This window comes from Panulirus ornatus, chromosome 45 (genome assembly GCF_036320965.1).
Source record: "Panulirus ornatus isolate Po-2019 chromosome 45, ASM3632096v1, whole genome shotgun sequence".
NCBI lineage: Eukaryota > Metazoa > Arthropoda > Malacostraca > Decapoda > Palinuridae > Panulirus > Panulirus ornatus.
The window spans coordinates 1660908-1681288 of NC_092268.1; the positions used below are offsets into that span (position 1 = coordinate 1660908).

The following is a 20381-nucleotide window of genomic DNA, read 5'->3' on the forward strand; positions in this document are numbered from 1 at the left end:
TACTCGGTCACATAAATTTTTCTTGAATGATAGTACCCGCAGATGCATACAAAATTAAAACAGCTATCGTGTATGTACGTATTGTAACCCACATATTCTAAGTTTATTATGTCAAAATCTTATTTACCCATGGATGCAAATTTCTCTTTAGTTTATTATAACAAAATCTTATTTACTCATAGATGCAATTTTCTCGCAATTAAGGTACTTTTTTGAGAAGTACATAGATTTTTGTTTTGGTAAAAGTGATCAGCACTTTTCATCATTTGGTGATAATTTGGACTTTATGCAGCAGCCAACACAGGCTCTATTTTCATGTTGTGGAAAGTGTAATTTCATGAGTTTTTTTTTTTCTTCTTTTTAGATTCAAACAATGGAGGAAGAATTTGAAACCCGTGCCTGGGATGAGGCTCCTGATGCAGAACCTCTGGTAAGATGTAACAGCATTTGATATCATGATGATCTTGTACAGTTATTTACTGTGTTACTGTAGTGATTTGTAATCAGAGTACCTGGCAAGTTGTTGATATGGAAACATAGAACATGTTTCACAGTGTTCAGAGTAATAATGCATTAGCTATTACTTTTAAGGCATAACCACACAGTGGGCGTATTGCAGTATAACTATGTGCAAGTCGATGTCATGGTAAAATATAACCTTGTCCTGACCACGGTAGAATGTGGCTGTGTATACCAGGTATTTCCATAGAAAGAATTTGCCACATATACGACTTAGTATTGTAGTAATTTATACCTGTGTATAGGGTAGGACTGTTGTAGAGTTATACCATCTAGGTGTTATGAAAGTGAGATGTAACCAAATACTGGGCATGTCCATGCTGTGTATTGTACTGAATACTTGCTAAGCTGTAACCATCACTTATTATTATTATTATTATTTTGCTTTGTCGCTGTCTCCTGCGTTTGCGAGGTAGCGCAAGGAAACAGACGAAAGAAATGGCACAACCCACCCCCATACACAATGTACACACACACACACACGCTCACACACACAAATATACATACCTATACATCTCAATGTACACATATATATACACACACAGACACATACATATATACCCATGCACACAATTCACACTGTCTGCCCCTATTCATTCCCATCGCCACCTCGCCACACATGGAATACCATCTCCCTCCCCACTCATGTGTGCGAGGTAGCACTAGGAAAAGACAACAAAGACCCCATTCGTTCACACTCAGTCACCAGCTGTCACGCAATAATGCCCGAAACCACAGCCCCTTTTCCACATCCAGGCCCCACACAACTTTCCATGGTTTACCCCAGACGCTTCACATGCCCTGATTCAATCCACTTACAGCATGTCAACCCCGGTATACCACATCGATCCAATTCACTCTATTCCTTGCACGCCTTTCACCCTCCTGCATGTTCAGGCCCCGATCACTCAAAATCTTTTTCACTCCATCTTTCCACCTCCAATTTGGTCTCCCACTTCTCCTCGTTCCCTCCACCTCCGACACATATATCCTCTTGGTCAATCTTTCCTCACTCATTCTCTCCATGTGCCCAAACCATTTCAAAACACCCTCTTCTGCTCTCTCAACCACGCTCTTTTTATTCCCACACATCTCTCTTACCCTTACATTACTTACTCGATCAAACCACCTCACACCACACATTGTCCTCAAACATCTCATTTCCAGCACATCCACCCTCCTGCGCACAACTCTATCCATAGCGCACGCCTCGCAACCATACAACATTGTTGGAACCACTATTCCTTCAAACATACCCATTTTTGCTTTCCGAGATAATGTTCTCGACTTCTACACATTCTTCAAGGCTCCCAGGATTTTCGCCCCCTCCCCCACCCTATGATTCACTTCCGCTTCCATGGTTCCATCCGCTGCCAGATCCACTCCCAGATATCTAAAACACTTTACTTCCTCCAGTTTTTCTCCATGCAAACTTACCTCCCAATTGACTTGACCTTCAACCCTACTGTACCTAATAACCTTGCTCTTATTCACATTTACTCTTAACTTTCTTCTTTCACACACTTTACCAAACTCAGTCACCAGCTTCTGCAGTTTCTTACATGAATCAGCCACCAGCGCTGTATCATCAGCGAACAACACCTGACTCACTTCCCAAGCTCTCTCATCCACAACAGAGTGCATACTTGCCCCTCTTTCCAAAACTCTTGCATTCACCTCCCTAACAACCCCATCCATAAACAAATTAAACAACCATGGAGACATCACACACCCCTGCCGCAAACCTACATTCACTGAGAACCAATCACTTTCCTCTCTTCCTACATGTACACATGCCTTACATCCTCGATAAAAAGTTTTCACTGCTTCTAACAACTTGCCTCCCACACCATATATTCTTAGTACCTTCCACAGAGCATCTCTATCAACTCTATCATATGCCTTCTCCAGATCCATAAATGCTACATACAAATCCATTTGTTTTTCTAAGTATTTCTCACATACATTCTTCAAAGCAAACACCTGATGCACACATCCTCTACCACTTCTGAAACCACACTGCTCTTCCCCAATCTTATGCTCTGTACACGCCTTCACCCTCTCAATCAATACCCTCCCATATAATTTACCAGGAATACTCAACAAACTTATACCTCTGTAATTTGAGCACTCACTCTTATCCCCTTTGCCTTTGTACAATGGCACTATGGAAGCATTCCGCCAATCCTCAGGCACCTCACCATGAATCATTTTTTATTATTATTATTATACCTTGTCGCTGTCTCCCGCGTTTGCGAGGTAGCGCAAGGAAACAGACGAAAGAAATGGCCCAACCCCCCCCCCCATACACATGTATATACATACGTCCACACACGCAAATATACATACCTACACAGCTTTCCATGGTTTACCCCAGACGCTTCACATGCCTTGATTTAATCCACTGACAGCACGTCAACCCCGGTATACCACATCGCTCCAATTCACTCTATTCCTTGCCCTCCTTTCACCCTCCTGCATGTTCAGGCCTCGATCACACAAAATCTTTTTCACTCCATCTTTCCACCTCCAATTTGGTCTCCCTCTTCTCCTCGTTCCCTCCACCTCCGACACATATATCCTCTTGGTCAATCTTTCCTCACTCATTCTCTCCATGTGCCCAAACCACTTCAAAACACCTTCTTCTGCTCTCTCAACCACGCTCTTTTTATTTCCACACATCTCTCTTACCCTTACGTTACTCACTCGATCAAACCACCTCACACCACACATTGTCCTCAAACATCTCATTTCCAGCACATCCATCCTCCTGCGCACAACTCTATCCATAGCCCACGCCTCGCAACCATACAACATTGTTGGAACCACTATTCCTTCAAACATACCCATTTTTGCTTTCCGAGATAATGTTCTCGACTTCCACACATTCTTCAAGGCCCCCAGCATTTTCGCCCCCTCCCCCACCCTATGATCCACTTCCGCTTCCATGGTTCCATCCGCTGCCAGATCCACTCCCAGATATCTAAAACACTTCACTTCCTCCAGTTTTTCTCCATTCAAACTCACCTCCCAATTGACTTGACCCTCAACCCTACTGTACCTAATAACCTTGCTCTTATTCACATTTACTCTTAACTTTCTTCTTCCACACACTTTACCAAACTCAGTCACCAGCTTCTGCAGTTTCTCACATGAATCAGCCACCAGCGCTGTATCATCAGCGAACAACAACTGACTCACTTCCCAAGCTCTCTCATCCCCAACAGACTTCATACTTGCCCCTCTTTCCAAAACTCTTGCATTTACCTCCCTAACAACCCCATCCATAAACAAATTAAACAACCATGGAGACATCACACACCCCTGCCGCAAACCTACATTCACTGAGAACCAATCACTTTCCTCTCTTCCTACACGTACACATGCCTTACATCCTCGATAAAAACTTTTCACTGCTTCTAACAACTTTCCTCCCACACCATATATTCTTAGTACCTTCCACAGAGCATCTCTATCAACTCTATCATATGCTTTCTCCAGATCCATAAATGCTACATACAAATCCATTTGCTTTTCTAAGTATTTCTCACATACATTCTTCAAAGCAAACACCTGATCCACACATCCTCTACCACTTCTGAAACCACACTGCTCTTCCCCAATCTGATGCTCTGTACATGCCTTCACCCTCTCAATCAATACCCTCCCATATAATTTACCAGGAATACTCAACAAACTTATACCTCTGTAATTTGAGCACTCACTCTTATCCCCTTTGCCTTTGTACAATGGCACTATGCACGCATTCCACCAATCCTCAGGCACCTCACCATGAGTCATACATACATTAAATAACCTTACCAACCAGTCAACAATACAGTCACCCCCTTTTTTAATAAGTTCCACTGCAATACCATCCAAACCTGCTGCCTTGCCGGCTTTCATCTTCCGCAAAGCTTTCACTACCTCTTCTCTGTTTACCAAATCATTTTCCCTAACCCTCTCACTTTGCACACCACCTCGACCAAAACACCCTATATCTGCCACTCTATCATCAAACACATTCAACAAACCTTCAAAATACTCACTCCATCTCCTTCTCACATCACCACTACTTGTTATCACCTCCCCATTTGAGCCCTTCACTGAAGTTCCCATTTGCTCCCTTGTCTTACGCACTTTATTTACCTCCTTCCAGAACATCTTTTTATTCTCCCTAAAATTTAATGATACTCTCTCACCCCAACTCTCATTTGCCCTTTTTTTCACCTCTTGCACCTTTCTCTTGACCTCCTGTCTCTTTCTTTTATACATCTCCCACTCAATTGCATTTTTTCCCTGTAAAAATCGTCCAAATGCCTCTCTCTTCTCTTTCACTAATACTCTTACTTCTTCATCCCACCACTCACTACCCTTTCTAATCAACCCACCTCCCACTCTTCTCATGCCACAAGCATCTTTTGCGCAATCTATCACTGATTCCCTAAATGCATCCCATTCCTCCCCCACTCCCCTTACTTCCATTGTTCTCACCTTTTTCCATACATTAAATAACCTTACCAACCAGTCAAGAATACAGTCACCCCCTTTTTTAATAAATTTCACTGCAATACCATCCAATCCTGCTGCTTTGCCGGCTTTCATCTTCCGTAAAGCTTTTACTACCTCTTCTCTATTTACCAAATAATTTTCCCTAACCCTCTCACTTTGCACACCACCTTGACCAAAACACCCTATATCTGCCACTCTATCATCAAACACATTCAACAAACCTTCAAAATACTCACTCCATCTCTTTCTCACATCACCACTACTTGTTATCACCTCCCCATTAGCCCCCTTCACTGAAGTTCCCATTTGCTCCCTTGTCTTATGCACTTTATTTACCTCCTTCCAAAACATCTTTTTATTCTCCCTGAAATTTAATGATACTCTCACCCCAACTCTCATTTTTCCTTATTTTCACCTCTTGCACCTTTCTCTTGACCTCCTGCCTCTTTCTTTTATACCTCTCCTGCTAATTTGCATTTTTTCCCTGCAAAAATCGTTCAAATGCCTCTCTCTTCTCTTTCACTAATAATCTTACTTCTTCATCCCACCACTCACTACCCTTTCTAATCAACCCACCTCCCACGCTTCTCATGCCACAAGCATCTTTTGCACAATCCATCACTGATTCCCTAAATACATCCCATTCCTCCCCCACTCCCCTTACTTCCATTGGTCTCACCTTTTTCCAGTCTGTACTCAGTCTCTCCTGGTACTTCCTCACACAAGTCTCCTTCCCAAGCTCACTTACTCTCACCACCCTCTTCACCCCAACATTCACTCTTCTTTTCTGAAAACCCATACAAATCTTCACCTTAGCCTCCACAAGATAATGATCAGACATCCCTCCAGTTGCACCTCTCAGCAAATTAACATTAATATTAAGTAGAAGTAATAGATAGAATTAGGTGGGAGCTTTACATAGAAGTAGTAGGCTGGAAGATCAGGCAGAGATGTTAGGTAGTAGTAGTTGGTAGGAATATTAGGGTGGTCTATTAGGGTGAGGAGAGTTATGCTATGGCCATCCCCTTGAGGGAGTTTCCAAAAGGAAAGGTCATCAGAGATATACACGTAGATAGATAGATATGACTGTTGTACTTAATTTGTTGCTTTTCCATGTCCTTTTTTATGTACCTCTTTCAGTGCACTAGGTGATAATTTCTGGTCTTGGATTGCTATGTTTGACATGGCTGTTTGTTAGTTTCTCCAAGTTCATTTATTTTAGGCTTTGATATTTTATTTTTTGATTTTCTAGCTCTTTTTAGTCTGTGTTAATTATTAATATTTATATATGTTTATTTGTTATATTTAATTGCTGTTTCCCACTGATGCGGGAAACAGACGAATAATGGCCCATCCACTCATATACACATATATACATAGACACCCATACATGCACATGTACATACACACTTATACATATATATACACAGTTACATATTAATACTTGCTTGCTTTCTTCAATTACCCGTGCCACCCCACAGGAAACAGCATCACCACCCCCCTGCGTCAGCGAGGTAGCACCAGTTAAGCAGACCAAAAAAGGCCACATTCATGTGCGAAGTGAGAGGGTTAGGGAGAATGATTTGGTAAACAGATAAGAGGGAGTGGAAGCTTTGCGGAAGATGAAAGCCGGCAAGACAGTGGTTTTGGATGGTATTGCAGTGGAATTTATTAAAAAAGGGGGTGACTGTGTTGCTGACTGGTTGGTATGTATAGTTAATGTATGTATGACTCATGGTGAGGTGCCTGAGGATTGGTGGAATGCTTGCATAGTGCCATTGTACAAAGGCAAAGGGGATAAAGGTGAGTGCTCAAATTACAGAGGTATAAATTTGTTGAGTATTCCTGGGAAATTGTATTTTATTTATTTATTTTGCTTTGTCACTGTCTCCCACATATGCGAGGTAGCACAAGGAAACAGACGAAAGAAATGGCCCAACCCACCCCCATACACATATATATACATACACGTCCACACACGCAAATATACATACCCATACATCTCACAGTACACATATATATACACACACAGACACATACATATATACACATGCACACAATTCACACTGCCTTTATTCATTCATATCGCCACCTCACTACACATGGAATAACACCCCCCCTCCCCCCTCATGTGTGCGAGGTAGCGCTAGGAAAAGACAACAAAAGCCCCATTCGTTCACACTCAGTCTCTAGCTGTCATGTAATAATGCCCGAAACCACAGCTCCCTTTCCACATCCAGGCCCCACACAACTTTCCATGGTTTACCCCAGACGCTTCACATGCCCTGATTCAGTCCATTAACAGCAAGTCTACCCCGGTATACCACATCGATCCAATTCACTCTATTCCTTGCCCGCCTTTCACCCTCCTGCATGTTCAGGTCCCAGTCACTCAAAATCTTTTTCACTCCATCTCTCCACCTCCAATTTGGTGTCCCACTTCTGCTCGTTCCCTCCACCTCCGACACATATATCCTCTTTGTCAATCTTTCCTCACTCATTCTCTCCATGTGCCCAAACCATTTCAAAACACCCTCTTCTGCTCTCTCAACCACACTCTTTTTATTTCCACACATCTGTCTTACCCTTACATTACTTACTCGATCAAACCACCTCACACCACACATTGTCCTCAAACATCTCATTTCCAGCACATCCACCCTCCTGCGCACAACTCTATCCATAGCGCACGCCTCGCAACCATACAACATTGTTGGAACCACTATTCTTCAAACATACCCATTTTTGCTTTCTGAGATAATGTTCTCGAATTCCAAACATTCTTCAAGGCTCCCAGGATTTTTGATTCCTCCCCCACCCTATGATTCACTTCCACTTCCATGGTTCCATCTGCTGCCAGATCCACTCCCAGATATCTAAAACACTTTACTTCCTCCAGTTTTTCTCTATTCAAACTTACCTCCCAAGTGACTTGACCCTCAACCCTACTGTACCTGATAACCTTGCTCTTATACACATTTACTCTTAACTTTCTTCTTTCACACACTTTACCAAACTCAGCCACCAGCTTCTGCTGTTTCTCACATGAATCAGCCACCAGCGCTGTATCATCAGCGAACAACAACTGACTCACTTCCCAAGCTCTCTCATCCACAATAGACTTCATACTTGCCCCTCTTTCCAAAACTCTTGCATTCACCTCCCTAACAACCCCATCCATAAACAAATTAAACAACCATGGAGACATCACACAACCCTGCCACAAACCTACATTCACTGAGAACCAATCACTTTCCTCTCTTCCTACACATACACATGCCTTACATCCTCGATAAAAAGTTTTCACTGCCTCTAACAACTTGCCTCCCACATCATATATTCTTAATACCTTCCACAGAGCATCTCTATCAACTCTATCATATGCTTTCTCCAGATCCATAAATGCTACATACAAATCCATTTGCTTTTCTAAGTATTTCTCACATACATTCTTCAAAGCAAACACCTGATCCACACATCCTCTACCACTTCTGAAACCACACTGCTCTTCCCCAATCTGATGCTCTGTACATGCCTTCACCCTCTCAATCAATACCCTCCCATATAATTTACCAGGAATACTCAACTAACTTATACCTCTGTAATTTGAACACTCATTCTTATCCTCTTTGCCTTTGTACAATGGCACTATGCATGCATTCCGCCAATCCTCAGGCACCTCACCATGAGTCATACATACATTAAATAACCTTACCAACCAGTCAAGAATACAGTCACCCCCTTTTTTAATAAATTCCACTGCAATACCATCCAAACCTGCTGCCTTGCCGGCTTTCATCTTCCACAAAGCTTTTACTACCTCTTCTCTGTTTACCAAATCATTTTCCTAACCCTCTCACTTTGCACAGCACCTAGACCAAAACACCGTATATCTGCCACTCTATCATCAAACACATTCAACAAACCTTCAAAATACTCACTCCATCTCCTTCTCACGTCACCACTACTTGTATTCACCTCCCCATTAGCGCCCTTCACTGAAGTTCCCATTTACCCCCTTGTCTTACGCACTTTATTTACCTCCTTCCAGAACATCTTTTTATTTTCCCTAAAATGTAATGATATTCTCTCACCCAAACTCTCATTTGCCCTCTTTTTCACCTCTTGCACCTTTCTCTTGACCTCCTGTCTCTTTCTTTTATACATCTCCCACTCAATTGCATTTTTTCCCTGCAAAAATCGTCCAAATGCCTCTCTCTTCTCTTTCACTAATAATCTTACTTCTTCATCCCACCACTCACTACCCTTTCTAATCAACCCACCTCCCACGCTTTTCATGCCACAAGCATCTTTTGCGCAATGCATCACTGATTCCCTAAATACATCCCATTCCTCCCCCACTCCCCTTACTTCCATTGTTCTCACCTTTTTCCATTCTGTACTCAGTTTCTCCTGGTACTTCCTCACACAAGTCTCCTTCCCAAGCTCACTTACTCTCACCACCCTCTTCACCCCAACATTCACTCTTCTTTTCTGAAAACCCATACAAATCTTCACCTTAGCCTCCACAAGATAATGATCAGACATCCCTCCAGTTGCTCCTCTCAGCAAATTAACGTTAATATTAAGTAGAAGAAAATAGTGAAGTTGGAGAAAAATGTAGCTTAGACATTGAAGCTTATTGACACAGTGGTGAAATTGATGAGAACTGCTATTGACGTTTGTGTGAATAAATTGTACATTTCCTTTTCCATAGCCAGAGGTTGAACCATTATGTGACATTCATTTTTTTTCATTCATTTCAAGCTAAAAGTTTGTTTCTAAATTGTTCTTACATTTTTCATATGTATATATATGTATGTGTGTGTGTGTGTGTGTATGTGCATATGTGTGTGTGTGTGTGTGTGTGTGTATATGTATATATATATATGTATATTATCCCTGGGGATAGGGGTGAAAGAATACTTCCCACGTATTCCTCGCGTGTCGTAGAAAGCGACTAGAGGGGACGGGAGCGGGGGGCCGGAAATCCTCCCCTCCTTGTATTAACTTTCTAAAATGGGAAACAGAAGAAGGAGTCACGCGGGGAGTGATCATCCTCCTCGAAGGCTCAGAGTGGGGTGCCTAAATGTGTGTGGATGTAACCAAGATGTGAAAAAAGGAGAGATAGGTAGTATGTTTGAGGAAAGGAACCTGGATGTTTTGGCTCTGAGTGAAACGAAGCTCAAGGGTAAAGGGGAAGAGTGGTTTGGAAATGTCTGGGGAGTGAAGTCAGGGGTTAGTGAGAGGACAAGAGCAAGGGAAGGAGTAGCAATACTCCTGAAACAGGAGTTGTGGGAGTATGTGATAGAATGTAAGAAAGTAAATTCTCGATTAATATGGGTAAAATTGAAAGTTGATGGAGAGAGGTGGGTGATTATTGGTGCATATGCACCTGGGCATGAGAAGAAAGATCATGAGAGGCAAGTGTTTTGGGAGCAGCTAAATGAGTGTGTTAGCGGTTTTGATGCACGAGACCGGGTTATAGTGATGGGTGATTTGAATGCAAAGGTGAGTAATGTGGCAGTTGAGGGAATAATTGGTATTCATGGGGTGTTCAGTGTTGTAAATGGAAATGGTGAAGAGCTTGTAGATTTATGTGCTGAAAAAGGACTGATGATTGGGAATACCTGGTTTAAAAAGCGAGATATACATAAGTATACTTATGTAAGTAGGAGAGATGGCCAGAGAGCGTTATTGGATTACGTGTTAATTGACAGGCGTGCGAAAGAGAGACTTTTGGATGTTAATGTGCTGAGAGGTGCAACTGGAGGGATGTCTGATCATTATCTTGTGGAGGCTAAGGTGAAGATTGGTATGGGTTTTCAGAAAAGAGGAGTGAATGTTGGGGTGAAGAAGGTGGTGAGAGTAAGTGAGCTTGGGAAGGAGACCTGTGTGGGGAAGTACCAGGAGAGACTGTGTACAGAATGGAAAAAGGTGAGAACAATGGAAGTAAGGGGAGTCGGGGAGGAATGGGATGTATTTAGGGAATCAGTGATGGATTGCGCAAAAGATGCTTGTGGCATGAGAAGAGTGGGAGGTGGGCTGTTTAGAAAGGGTAGTGAGTGGTGGGATGAAGAAGTAAGAGTATTAGTGAAAGAGAAGAGAGAGGCATTTGGACGATTTTTGCAGGGAAAAAATGCAATTGAGTGGGAGAAGTATAAAAGAAAGAGACAGGAGGTCAAGAGAAAGGTGCAAGAGGTGAAAAAAAGGGCAAATGAGAGTTGGGGTGAGAGACTATCAGTAAATTTTAGGGAGAATAAAAAGATGTTCTGGAAGGAGGTAAATAGGGTGCGTAAGACAAGGGAGCAAATGGGAACTTCAGTGAAGGGCGTAAATGGGGAGGTGATAACAAGTAGCGGTGATGTGAGAAGGAGATGGAATGAGTATTTTGAAGGTTTGTTGAATGTGTCTGATGACAGAGTGGCAGATATAGGGTGTTTTGGTCGAGGTGGTGTGCAAAGTGAGAGGGTTAGGGAAAATGATTTGGTAAACAGAGAAGAGGTAGTAAAAGCTTTGCGGAAGATGAAAGCCGGCAAGGCAGCAGGTTTGGATGGTATTGCAGTGGAATTTATTAAGAAAGGGGGTGACTGTATTGTTGACTGGTTGGTAAGGTTATTTAATGTATGTATGACTCATGGTGAGGTGCCTGAGGATTGGCGGAATGCGTGCATAGTGCCATTGTACAAAGGCAAAGGGGATAAGAGTGAGTGCTCAAATTACAGAGGTATAAGTTTGTTGAGTATTCCTGGTAAATTATATGGGAGGGTATTGATTGAGAGGGTGAAGGCATGTACAGAGCATCAGATTGGGGAAGAGCAGTGCGGTTTCAGAAGTGGTAGAGGATGTGTGGATCAGGTGTTTGCTTTGAAGAATGTATGTGAGAAATACTTAGAAAAGCAAATGGATTTGTATGTAGCATTTATGGATCTGGAGAAGGCATATGATAGAGTTGATAGAGATGCTCTGTGGAAGGTATTAAGAATATATGGTGTGGGAGGCAAGTTGTTAGAAGCAGTGAAAAGTTTTTATCGAGGATGTAAGGCATGTGTACGTGTAGGAAGAGAGGAAAGTGATTGGTTCTCAGTGAATGTAGGTTTGCGGCAGGGGTGTGTGATGTCTCCATGGTTGTTTAATTTGTTTATGGATGGGGTTGTAAAGGAGGTAAATGCAAGAGTCCTGGAAAGAGGGGCAAGTATGAAGTCTGTTGGGGATGAGAGAGCTTGGGAAGTGAGTCAATTGTTGTTCGCTGATGATACAGCGCTGGTGGCTGATTCATGTGAGAAACTGCAGAAGCTGGTGACTGAGTTTGGTAAAGTGTGTGGAAGAAGAAAGTTGAGAGTAAATGTGAATAAGAGCAAGGTTATTAGGTACAGTAGGGGTGAGGGTCAAGTCAATTGGGAGGTGAGTTTGAATGGAGAAAAACTGGAGGAAGTGAAGTGTTTTAGATATCTGGGAGTGGATCTGTCAGCGGATGGAACCATGGAAGCGGAAGTGGATCATAGGGTGGGGGAGGGGGCAAAAATTTTGGGAGCCTTGAAAAATGTGTGGAAGTCGAGAACATTATCTCGGAAAGCAAAAATGGGTATGTTTGAGGGAATAGTGGTTCCAACAATGCTGTATGGTTGCGAGGCGTGGGCTATGGATAGAGATGTGCGCAGGAGGATGGATGTGCTGGAAATGAGATGTTTGAGGACAATGTGTGGTGTGAGGTGGTTTGATCGAGTAAGTAACGTAAGGGTAAGAGAGATGTGTGGAAATAAAAAGAGCGTGGTTGAGAGAGCAGAAGAGGGTGTTTTGAAATGGTTTGGGCACATGGAGAGAATGAGTGAGGAGAGATTGACCAAGAGGATATATGTGTCGGAGGTGGAGGGAACGAGGAGAAGAGGGAGACCAAATTGGAGGTGGAAAGATGGAGTGAAAAAGATTTTGTGTGATCGGGGCCTGAACATGCAGGAGGGTGAAAGGAGGGCAAGAAATAGAGTGAATTGGAGTCATGTGGTATACAGGGGTTGACGTGCTGTCAGTGGATTGAAGCAAGGCATGTGAAGCGTCTGGGGTAAACCATGGAAAGCTGTGTAGGTATGTATATTTGCGTGTGTGGACGTGTGTATGTACATGTGTATGGGGGGGGGGGTTGGGCCATTTCTTTCGTCTGTTTCCTTGCGCTACCTCGCAAACGCGGGAGACAGCGACAAAGTATAAAAAAAAAAAAAAAAAAAAAAAAAAATTAAGTAGAAGTAGTAGATAGAATTAGGTGGGAGCTTTACATAGAAGTAGTAGGCTGGAAGATCAGGCAGAGATGTTAGGTAGTTGTAGTTGGTAGGAATATTAGGGTGGTCTATTAGGGTGAGGAGAGTTATGCTATGGCCATCCCCTTGAGGGAGTTTCCAAAAGGAAAGGTCATCAGAGATATACACGTAGATAGATAGATATGACTGTTGTACTTAATTTGTTGCTTTTCCATGTCCTTTTTTATATACCTCTTTCAGTGCACTGGGTGATAATTTCTGGTCTTGGATTGCTATGTTTGACATGGCTGTTTGTTAGTTTCTCCAAGTTCATTTATTTTAGGCTTTGATATTTTATTTTTTGATTTTCTAGCTCTTTTTAGTCTGTGTTAATTATTAATATTTATATATGTTTATTTGTTATATTTAATTGCTGTTTCCCACTGATGCGGGAAACAGACAAATAATGGCCCATCCACTCATATACACATATATACATAGACACCCATACATGCACATGTACATACACACTTATACATATATATACAAAGTTACATATTAATACTTGCTTGCTTTCTTCAATTACCTGTGCCACCCCACAGGAAACAGCATCACCACCCCCCTGCGTCAGCGAGGTAGCACCAGTTAAGCAGACCAAAAAAGGCCACATTCATGTGCGAAGTGAGAGGGTTAGGGAGAATGATTTGGTAAACAGAGAAGAGGGAGTGGAAGCTTTGCGGAAGATGAAAGCTGGCAAGACAGTGGTTTTGGATGGTATTGCAGTGGAATTTATTGAAAAAGGGGGTGACTGTGTTGCTGACTGGTTGGTATGTCTAGTTAATGTATGTATGACTCATGGTGAGGTGCCTGAGGATTGGTGGAATGCTTGCATAGTGCCATTGTACATAGGCAAAGGGGATAAAGATGAGTGCTCAAATTACAGAGGTATAAATTTGTTGAGTATTCCTGGGAAATTGTATTTTATTTATTTATTTTGCTTTGTCACTGTCTCCCACATTTGCGAGGTAGCACAAGGAAACAGACGAAAGAAATGGCCCAACCCACCCCCATACACATGTATATACATACACGTCCACACACGCAAATATACATACCCATACATCTCACAGTACACATATATATACACACAGACACATACATATATACACATGCACACAATTCACACTGCCTTTATTCATTCATATTGCCACCTCGCCACACATGGAATAACATCCCCCTCCCCCCCTCATGTGTGCGAGGTAGCGCTAGGAAAAGACAACAAAGGCCCCATTCGTTCACACTCAGTCTCTAGCTGTCATGTAATAATGCCCGAAACCACAGCTCCCTTTCCACATCCAGGCCCCACACAACTTTCCATGGTTTACCCCAGACGCTTCACATGCCCTGATTCAATCCATTAACAGCATGTCTACCCCGGTATACCACATCGATCCAATTCACTCTATTCCTTGCCCGCCTTTCACCCTCCTGCATGTTCAGGTCCCGGTCACTCAAAATCTTTTTTACTCCATCTTTCCACCTCCAATTTGGTCTCCCACTTCTCGTTCCCTCCACCTCCGACACATATATCCTCTTTGTCAATCTTTCCTCTCTCATTCTCTCCATGTGCCCAAACCATTTCAAAACACCCTCTTCTGCTCTCTCAACCATGCTCTTTTTATTTCCACACATCTCTCTTACCCTTACATTACTTACTCAATCAAACCACCTCACACCACACATTGTCCTCAAACATCTCATTTCCAGCACATCCACCCTCCTGCGCACAACTTTATCCATAGCCCACGTCTCGCAACTATACAACATTGTTGGAACCACTATTCCTTCAAACATACCCATTTTTGCTTTCCTAGATAATGTTCTTGACTTCCACACATTCTTCAAGGCTCCCAGAATTTTCGCCCCCTCCCCCACCCTATGATTCACTTCCGCTTGCATGGTTCCATCCGTTGTCAGATCCACTCCCAGATATCTAAAACACTACTTCCTCCAGTTTTTCTCCATTCAAACTTACCTCCCAATTGACTTGACCCTCAACCCTACTGTACCTAATAACCTTACTCTTATTCACATTTACTCTTAACTTTCTTCTTTCACACACTTTACCAAACTCAGTCACCAGCTTCTGCAGTTTCTCACATGAATCAGCCACCAGCGCTGTATCATCAGCGAACAACAACTGACTCACTTCCCAAGCTCTCTCATCCACAACAGACTTCATATTTGCCCCTCTTTCCAAAACTCTTGCATTCACCTCCCTAACAACCCCATCCATAAACAAATTAAACAACCATGGAGACATCACACACCCCTGCCGCAAACCTACATTCACTGAGAACCAATCACTTTCCTCTCTTCCTACATGTACACATGCTTTACATCCTCGATAAAAACTTTTCACTGCTTCTAACAACTTGCCTCCCACACAAATATATTCTTAGTACCTTCCACAGAGCATCTCTATCAACTCTATCATATAACTTCTCCAGATCCATTAATGCTACATACAAATCCATTTGCTTTTCTAAGTATTTCTCACATACATTCTTCAAAGCAAACACCTGATCCACACATCCTCCACCACTTCTGAAACCACACTGCTCTTCCCCAATCTGATGCTCTGTACACGCCTTCACCCTCTCAACCAATACCCTCCCATATAATTTACCAGGAATACTCAACAAACTTATACCTCTGTAATTTGAGCACTCACTCTTATCCCCTATGCCTTTGTACAATGGCACTATGCATGCATTCCGCCAATCCTCAGGCACCTCACCATGAATCATATATTTTATTTATTTATATATTTATTGTACTTTGTCACTGTCTCCTGCATTAGCAAGGTAGTGCAAGGAAAAAGACGAAAGAAATGGCCCAACCCACCCACATACACATGTATATACATACACGCCCACAAACGCACATATACATACCTATACATTTCAACGTATACGTATATACACATATACATATATATATATATATATATATATATATATATATATATATATATATATATATATATATATATATATATTTTTTTTATACTTTGTCGCTGTCTCCCGCGTTTGCGAGGTAGCGCAAGGAAACAGACGAAAGAAATGGCCCCCCCCCCCATACACATGTATATACATACGTCCACACACGCAAATATACATACCTACACAGCTTTCCATGGTTTACCCCAGACGCTTCACATGCCTTGATTTAATCCACTGACAGCACGTCAACCCCGGTATACCACATCGCTCCAATTCACTCTATTCCTTGCCCTCCTTTCACCCTCCTGCATGTTCAGGCCTCGATCACACAAAATCTTTTTCACTCCATCTTTCCACCTCCAATTTGGTCTCCCTCTTCTCCTCGTTCCCTCCACCTCCGACACATATATCCTCTTGGTCAATCTTTCCTCACTCATTCTCTCCATGTGCCCAAACCACTTCAAAACACCCTCTTCTGCTCTCTCAACCACGCTCTTTTTATTTTCACACATCTCTCTTACCCTTACGTTACTCACTCGATCAAACCACCTCACACCACCCATTGTCCTCAAACATCTCATTTCCAGCACATCCATCCTCCTGCACACAACTCTATCCATAGCCCACGCCTCGCAACCATACAACATTGTTGGAACCACTATTCCTTCAAACATACCCATTTTTGCTTTCCGAGATAATGTTCTCGACTTCCACACATTCTTCAAGGCCCCCAGAATTTTCGCCCCCTCCCCCACCCTATGATCCACTTCCGCTTCCATGGTTCCATCCGCTGCCAGATCCACTCCCAGATATCTAAAACACTTCACTTCCTCCAGTTTTTCTCCATTCAAACTCACCTCCCAATTGACTTGACCCTCAACCTACTGTACCTAATAACCTTGCTCTTATTCACATTTACTCTTAACTTTCTTCTTCCACACACTTTACCAAACTCAGTCACCAGCTTCTGCAGTTTCTCACATGAATCCGCCACCAGTGCTGTATCATCAGCGAACAACAACTGACTCACTTCCCAAGCTCTCTCATCCCCAGCAGACTTCATACTTGCCCCTCTTTCCAAGACTCTTGCATTTACCTCCCTAACAACCCCATCCATAAACAAATTAAACAACCATGGAGACATCACACACCCCTGCCGCAAACCTACATTCACTGAGAACCAGTCACTTTCCTCTCTTCCTACACGTACACATGCCTTACATCCTCGATAAAAACTTTTCACTGCTTCTAACAACTTGCCTCCCACACCATATATTCTTAATACCTTCCACAGAGCATCTCTGTCAACTCTATCATATGCCTTCTCCAGATCCATAAATGCTACATACAAATCCATTTGCTTTTCTAAGTATTTCTCACATACATTCTTCAGAGCAAACACCTGATCCACACATCCTCTACCACTTCTGAAACCACACTGCTCTTCCCCAATCTGATGCTCTGTACATGCCTTCACCCCTCTCAATCAATACCCCCCCATATAATTTACCAGGAATACTCAACAAACTTATACCTCTGTAATTTGAGCACTCACTCTTATCCCCTTTGCCTTTGTACAATGGCACTATGCACGCATTCCGCCAATCCTCAGGCACCTCACCATGAGTCATACATACATTAAACAACCTTACCAACCAGTCAACAATACAGTCACCCCCTTTTTTAATAAATTCCACTGCAATACCATCCAAACCTGCTGCCTTGCCGGCTTTCATCTTCCGCAAGGCTTTTACTACCTCTTCTCTGAATCATACATACATTAAATAACCTTACCAACCAGTCAACAATACAGTCACCCCCTTTTTTGATAGATTCCACTGCAATACCATCCAAACCTGCTGCCTTGCCGGCTTTCATCTTCCGCATATCTTTTACTACCTCTTCTCTGTTTACCAAATCATTTTTCCCTAACCCTCTCACTTTGCACACCACCTCGACCAAAACACCCTATATCTGCCACTCTATCATCAAACACATTCAACAAACCTTCAAAATACTCACTCCATCTCCTTCTCACATCACCACTACTTGTTATCACCTCCCCCATTAGCCCCCTTCACTGAAGTTCCTATTTGCTCCCTTGTCTTATGCACTTTATTTACCTCCTTCCAAAACATCTTTTTATTCTCCCTGAAATTTAATGATACTCTCTCATCCCAACTCTCATTTGCCCTCTTTTTCACCTCTTGCACCTTTCTCTTGACCTCCTGCCTCTTTCTTTTATACCTCTCCCACTCATTTGCATTTTTTCCCTGCAAAAATCGTCCAAATGCTTCTCTCTTCTCTTTCACTAATAATCTTACTTCTTCATCCCACCACTCACTACCTTTTCTAATCAATCCACCTCCCACGCTTCTCATGCCACAAGCATCTTTTGCGCAAGCCATCACTGCTTCTCTAAATACATCTCATTCCTCCCCCACTCACCTTTTTCCATTCTGTACTCAGTCTCTCATGGTACTTCCTCACACAAGTCTCCTTCCCAAGCTCACTTACTCTCACCACTCTCTTCACCCCAACATTCTCTCTTCTTTTCTGAAAACCCCCACAAATCTTCACCTTTGCCTCCACGAGATAATGATCAGACATCCCTCCAGTTGCACCTCTCAGCACATTAACATCCAAAAGTCTCTCTTTCGTGCGTCTATCAATTAACACGTAATCCAATAACGCTCTCTGGCCATCTCTCTTACTTACATACGTATACTTATGTATATCTCGCTTTTTAAACCAGGTATTCCCAATCACCAGTCCTTTTTCAGCACATAAATCTACAAGCAATTGTGGGAAATTGATTTTCAAAACCATTTGAATTTTTGTGATTCAGAAACTTTTAGAATCTACACGTTGTTTTATGAGAAATAGTAGGCAAGACTAAGAAGGAGAGTTACTGGAAAGTTACTGGTTGAGAAAACAACAAGAATCTTTAGGTGAGGGTATATTTAGAGAGAAATCAGTTAGGTAAAGAAGTGGGTGATTTTATAGAAGGGGACCAGTTGAAGTACAGAAGGTAGGGATGACTAGTCGAATGAAAGATACTACTCGATTTATTTGCTGTGAGGAGTTCAGAGGAGAATGTCATTTAGGATTTTTCTAAAAACATGGAAGTCATTATAAGAATTCCTTTTTGATGTGATTTATTTTCCCCATTTTTAGGAACCTGTGATTTGGAAGAAGGAGAGAGGCTAGTCACAACATTTGACCCCCAGAAAGCTTACTCCAAAGTCAAACTGGCATGGCATGTTCCATAAGTGAGGACTGACATATCTCCGAGTCATCTTAAACAACAAAATATGAAAAATGTTTTCATCTCATTTTCACCAGCCTACACCTTTATTTTATTAGACATCTGATGTTATCACTCTTGACATCTTCTGAAGTTAGATCACTTATCTTCCTGTGTTCATCATGAGTGCCATTTCCCCGTTCCTTACCTGATAGATTAATAAAGGGTAAAATATCTTTTTTTTGTTAAAGGCAACAGTCATGGACAAAAGTCCCCATCAAGGCTGGGCCTTAATTGAGATATATAGAGAATTGTGAAATGGAAAAAGAAAAGACAAGGAAAAGTATTTATGAATTTTGGAGGACGTGAAAGACTTGTCTTGTGAAATATGCCAGGCCATAGTTATTGGGAAAGACATGAGAAGGTAGAGTTCCAAAGCTTTGACATGTAGGGAAAGAAACAGGTATCAAAACTGCCCGCTGTTTAGTTACCAATGGCTACGCAGTAATCATGTGACACAACAGCTTGCCTAGTATTGGGAGGTCTCACTGGTGGTGGGGGCATACAAGCAGCCAGCTCTTAGGAGCAAAAACTTAAGTAATACCTGTAGAAGAGGGAGAGTGAACTAACATTGCAGCATAGGGCAGGGGGTTTGGAAGTTAGCCTAAGACAGTTATAAGCTAGACCACTTTCGACAAGTCTGTCAAGTAAGGATCCAGAGCTAGAACCATTCCAAATGTGAGAGCAGTACTCCATACAAAGATGAGTCAATCCCTTTTAAAGATGGAGCAACTGTTCAGTAGAAAAGAAGTTTCGACATTAAAACAGGACACCCAGTTTCTTAGAGGCAGACTCAGCTATTCCTGT

General features: G+C 42.3%; 1 protein-coding gene across 31 annotated transcripts in view; it reads left to right on the forward strand.

Moving 5' to 3' along the window:
• The window catches only part of LOC139762982 (negative elongation factor D-like), a 303098-nt gene that overhangs the window by 58780 nt on the left and 223937 nt on the right, over nt 1-20381 (forward strand). For all 31 annotated transcript variants that reach the window (XM_071688451.1, XM_071688450.1, XM_071688452.1 and 28 more), the window contains one exon: nt 19445-19535. In XM_071688451.1, the coding sequence (XP_071544552.1) occupies nt 19445-19535 (91 nt within the window). The remainder of the gene's footprint in view (nt 1-19444; nt 19536-20381) is intronic.